Source organism: Rhagoletis zephyria, unplaced genomic scaffold (assembly GCF_001687245.7).
Source record: "Rhagoletis zephyria isolate East Lansing unplaced genomic scaffold, Rhagoletis_zephyria_1.1 Rzeph_scaffold_09717, whole genome shotgun sequence".
In the NCBI taxonomy this organism is placed as follows: domain Eukaryota; kingdom Metazoa; phylum Arthropoda; class Insecta; order Diptera; family Tephritidae; genus Rhagoletis; species Rhagoletis zephyria.
Genome location: NW_016166795.1, coordinates 6,150 through 12,034, shown reverse-complemented (window position 1 = coordinate 12,034; position 5,885 = coordinate 6,150). Strand labels below are relative to the sequence as shown.

The window sequence follows — 5,885 nt, the reverse complement described above, 5'->3', positions numbered from 1 at the left end:
ATTTAATAACGATTATTCTGCTTTCAACCACCTTGCCAGCTAATAAATCCACCATATAACATGGTCTGGAAAATGACGACAGGTGGCACTGCGGCGGCAGGATAAATGCCAAGGCAACAACCACCGGTTGACAGCGAAACGAAAATTTACCAAAACAGGCAATGTCATTTTTTCTAGCAATGCGCATGCCCATGCCCAACATGAGATCCACAGAAAAGGCAAACAAAACCACAGGCAATGGGAAACGAAAGGAAAATTCGTAGACTTTTCGCTGCCACAAACATTTCCGTTGTGTCGCTGAAATTAACGGCAGCAAGATTGTGAAAATAAAAATTTATAAAAAAGTGAACGAATTTGAATAGGAGAATTTGCTAGTTATTTATAGTGAAGAAAAGTGCATACTGTGGTAGCCGCAAAAGTGGTAAAAAGTTGGTCAAAAAGTACTTGAAAAGATTGAGCCTCAAGGAGAGCAATTATTTTCAAGGACTTTCGCCGAAACACTGCACTAAAGCATTGTGTGAGGTGCAGTTTTCAAAGTGAAAATTGAATATGTATTCGCTTGCAATGTACACAATTTGCAAAATGTTCAGTATACATATATGAAAGCGAAGCAACAGAAATGTATCGGAAGTTTTAGTTACTTGCACAATAAAGTGTTTTGCTTTTCGAGAACATACTACTTAAGACTAAAATTTTGTAGCAAGTCTCAATTAAACATTGTGTGTGTTCGTGTGTGAAGCTAAGAAAAGTACTCAAAAACGGCGACTCAAAGCGCTGCTAGCCAGCAGACGACAGCCCACCCACTACCCTGGGGGCTAAAGCACTGAAAGGCCAGCATTCAAGATGGATGAATGCGAGAACCTCGTCATAAATCTAGAAGACGCAGTCGAGACATACGAGGACCTCGCCGACAACGACGACATACTACAACAACAGCAACAAATAATCAATGATAACGACGCTGAAGTCATTCAATTGACGCAGGCATTAACCGAAGGCGATATAATGGTAAAGAATACGATTAGGCAGGAAAGCATCATATACATATGTATGTAGTAATTTAAAGCACTTTCGATTGTATCCAATTTCAAAGAAGGACTTGAGTTAATTATAACTACAAACACGCACACAAATAAAAATTTGTGCTGCTTTTCCAACTGAATTTTGCTATTCAGCAGCAGCACCGTACACTGGTATACACATATTTCCCCCATTCGAGTTTCACAGTCACTTTGTGGACGCTAAATGTTAGAAAATTTTTCCTTTGCCAGCTTTGAGGCGCAGCAACGTGTGGCATGTGGTATGCATGTGTGGAATGTGATTTGCGGTGTCAAACTTTATTACATTTTTCGTATTTGTTTGCTTGGCATGAATTCACTGTCTGTCGGTTGTAAATCATAAATAAGTATCCATTTGTTAAGAAGCATCTGCACTCAAGCGTGCAACTATATAAAAATATCTAAATATGCACATACATACATACATACATACATGCACAATATTTCGCCTATTTTTCTCCGTGTTGCATGCTTAGTTTTTCTATGATTCATCGTGTTTACGATAATTGACGTATTGATGCATGCCACACGCTGGCACTACCACCACTTAACATACAAATCTATTATAACTACCCTAACTGCAAATGGTTTGCGAAAATACAACTAGATCTAAATACCCTGCCGAAAGCAAGTGTTTTTTTTTTCAAATCAACAACTAACTGTTTCGACTTTTGATACTCTTCTTACTCAAAGAAACAATTTGTGTATTGAAAGTATGAAAAAGCATCTGTGAAGTGCAGAACGAAACCGTATACAAACGAAACATATTTACTTTGGAGTTGTTTAAGAATAATGCATTTTAAAGTAGTTAAAAATATATGCAGGAAATGGCAATTGACTGCTTCCTAGGACATCGCCATGTTAAATAAATGAGTTCGTTGCAGGTAAAATGGCGAGAATTTCAATTAGTTGAAATTGAAAATAAAGCAGTTTATAAATTACTTTCAAATTGGTTTAATTTCCTGCAGGGTAGGGACCAAATACTAGTGCATACTCGATACTTTTCGTCCGTTACCAAGTAATTTGTGTATCGATACTTTTGAACCGAGTACTAAGTAGGTATCGGAAGAAATTATTTGTATCGAAACCCGATTCAGTGTCAATTTTATTCCCGGAATTTTCTTTTTTTAATCTAATTACACTGGATTACAAATTGGAGTGTGGGTTTTGTTCTCCAGACGCCACTAACTCACAAACTATCAGGCCTATCGAAAAATTATGTATGTACAGTATATGGAGAATTTCATTGGTTTTCATTTGCCATATTACGATTGTTCATTTGGTTCAAACGGTAATTGCGAATATCCCGAAAACGTGTTCATAGAAAAAAAATTACTTGATTTTCTGAATGACCGAGCGATTCTACATGAGAATTGGATAGCGGCAACCATAGAACATTTTTGCTGTAAACCAGTGTTATTATTGTGAATAGTTAAAAACTGTTGGCAGTTTAGTTGCTAATGAAAGGAAAGACCTACAAAGAAAAGAACTATTATCATTTCATTAAAATATCGCTCACAGTAAAAAATTTTTAAGCCCACTTTTGCAAAAACTTACATTTGGATATAGGAAGTTAGGTAAATTAAAAACGCAACGTCTCCAAGGATTAACTTACGTGCTGGTTTAATTTCTTCCCGTTTATATTCAAATAAAGGAAAATTTACTAAGTCCAAAAGAGGCACAGAAAAATTGTTGAGCTGACAAAAAATGCAAGCACCCAAATACATATTAAATAAAGAACGCTTTTACTGCTTTATAAATCGAAAATTTGTATGCAAAATGTCACTTTATAGAGCTTTATAAATCCAATTTAAATTTTATGAATATGGCCACAAGTGCTTTATTTCGCAACGGAACCTTCTGCCAGATGCCTTAAGTAAATATTTTGAAAAGTTCTTTCCTCCCCTGAAAATTTTCTATAAATGGACTAAGCAACTTTTCACTCTAAACTGGCGATGTGAATGCCTACACTATACTATAACTTTGTCCTCCAAAAATTGTCAACATGATTACTTCTTTCAGAAATATGCCATTTTTACTCTGCAAAAATGCCATTGACCATTATTTTGTATGAAATAAATTATAAAATAATTGTTTTTGATTTCAATGGCCTCTTATTTGTACAAAATAAATATTTATGTATGTATGTATAGCAAATAAAATACGCACATACATAAAAAATAAGCAAATTCTGTGGCATTTAAGAAAACTTATTGGATTTTGCACTTTTCTTGGTTTTTGGGAGGCCATCCTAATAAGATATGTTCTAAAACTTACGCGTTTTTCTTAAAAAGATTAAGTACCATTTGTCTAAAAGCAAAATTGATAGAATTCATAGATATGTCATAACGTTTTTTTATACAAGCAATTCTTATATATGTACTAGCAGAGCACCCGACGTCGTTCGGGGTAAACAAATAAAAATATAAAACAGTAATACAAATATTCAGTCCAGCATAATTTAAAGGAGACAAACTATTTTCTTTGTTTACATTAAGGCATTCTTATGAGCCAAACTTTTGGCTTTATCGTACTTTAACTAATGTATATTGATCATAATTTGTACTACAAATCTTGTTCCATTATTAATATTAGGTGGATTAAGGTAACAATCAAAATTCTAAATTAAAATTAGTGTACTACGGTACATTCCGTTTAGCTGCCTATTCGCTTGGCTGTTTTAGTATAGCTGCACATTTCTGGTAAAATGCTTAATTCGGAAGGAGTTTTATTCATTATGTATGAATATTTTTCATTTAACAGCATCGCGGGATTAAAAAACGATTTAATCTTTCCATTTCAAAATAATCTCAAGACGGTAAGGTTTCAAAAAAATAAAAACACAGTTTTTAATATCCGAGTTATCTAATAGAGGAATACATATATGTATATCCTCCTTTGACAAACCCATTTATATATACTTTACTCTGAACACTTCCCATAGATACCTATGTTTTAATACCAAATTTAAAGTTCATGTGGCTTATGGTTCCGAAGTTATAGCTGATAAATATTCCGCGCCTATGGGATGTGCCAAGCCCCCTTTAACAAACTCCTTTATATGTACCCTCCTATAAGCACTTACCGTTGATATGTCTGCATACCAAATTTCAAGGTCATGGGACTTATGGTTCCGAAGTTACGGCTGATAAGAAATTCCACGCCTATGGGATGTACCACGCCCCCTTTTTACAAACTCGTTTATATATACCCTCGTAAAAGCACCTACCATTGATATGTCTGCATACCAAATTTCAAGGTCATGGGACTTATGGTTCCGAAGTTATGGCTGATAAAAAATTCCACGCCAATGGGATGGGCCACGCCCACTTTTACAAACTCCTTTATACATACCCTCCTAAAAGCACCTACCATTGATATGTCTGCATTCCAAATTTCATGTTTGTGTGACTTATTGTTCCGAAGTTATAGTTGATAAAAAATTCCGCACCTATGGGATTTGTCACGCCCCTTTTACAAATATGTTTATATATATCCTCGTCTAAGTACCTACCATTGATATGTCTGCATACCGAATTTCAAGTTCGTGTGACTTATGGTCTGGAAGTTATGGCTGATTAAAAATTTCACGCCTATGGGAGGTGCCACGCCCCCTTGTCGAATCCCGTTTTTTTCTCCCTAATATAGGCCCAGGTGTCATGGCAATACTGTGTCCAAATTTCGTTCGATTCTGTCCGTCCGTTTGGGCTGTAACCTGGCACATACATACATACATACTTCCACTAATATATAGTAGATATCTATCATTATCCCAGTGTATAAGATTTTTAAGAATATATCGTCCACAATGCCACATATCGAGTACATGGTTAGTCTCAATATTCATTTTCAATTGGCTAAATTGTATTCTAAATATGAGCCAAATCAGCAATTAAATGCAATTTTTATGAATATCCCGACACCAGCGCCACCTAGGGATTAAATTTTTAGTCGAAATATTTCCCTACAAGGTGCTGAAATATGTTCCAAATATGAACGAAATCGGTCCAGCCGTTTAGTAGTTTAGTGACATTCAATATACGGAAAACTCTATGAAATTGTGAAATCGTGACGTCTCAGCTTTCTTCATTTTTCGGCAACAACAACAAAAAATTTCAAATTTGTTTAAATCAAAAAACCTACCACACAGAAGGTCCAAAAATGTGCTTTTTACAGAATTGAAATCTGTTCAGCCGTTTGGTCAGGCATCGCCGTCATACGGAAAACATTTCATTTTTATATATATAGATATAGTTACAAATATCGATATAAGTAGGCATCCCGATATGTGGCCCGATACTTGGTAGGTATCGATACTTTCTATCGGTGGTACTTACAAGTACAGGTATCGATACCCTAGATCTAAAGCGAGCTAACTCAAAATTCATAAAGGGAAACTTCACTGCTTGTGGATCGTACAGATTCAACACAATTAATACAAAAAACAGGTAAATGAAAAAAAAAAAATTATTTTCATTACTTGTATATCGCCCACAATAATTTTTGAGTTGTTCGCACTTTAGATCTAGGTGTGCGAAACCCAAAAAACTGTGGGTCAAACCTATTCCAATTGCCGCTGAATCCACAATACCCTTCGTTCGTCTAATTGCAAGGAAAACAAATTTTACAGAGATATTAAAATATTTTCTACCATTGTTATCGTGAACTAAATGATAGAAAATTTTTGTATGCATATTCCCCTCCAACAGGGCGGTTTAAACCCCCCCCCCCCCAAATTACATAAAAATAGTCTTATTTATACATTTAAATGAAACTTATAGTTAAACAAGTAAGAGCAGCGCTGTCTTCGGCTATGCCGAAGGCTTC

General features: G+C 35.2%; 1 protein-coding gene across 1 annotated transcript in view; it reads left to right on the top strand.

Moving 5' to 3' along the window:
- Positions 1–251: 251 nt before the first annotated feature.
- Positions 252–5,885, top strand: part of LOC108375978 (uncharacterized) — a gene marked incomplete at its 3' end in the record, with an annotated part of 11,779 nt that continues 6,145 nt past the window's right edge. Inside the window, exon 1 of the mRNA XM_017632140.1 lies at positions 252–1,008. Coding sequence (XP_017487629.1) covers positions 844–1,008 — 165 coding nt within the window. The remainder of the gene's footprint in view (positions 1,009–5,885) is intronic.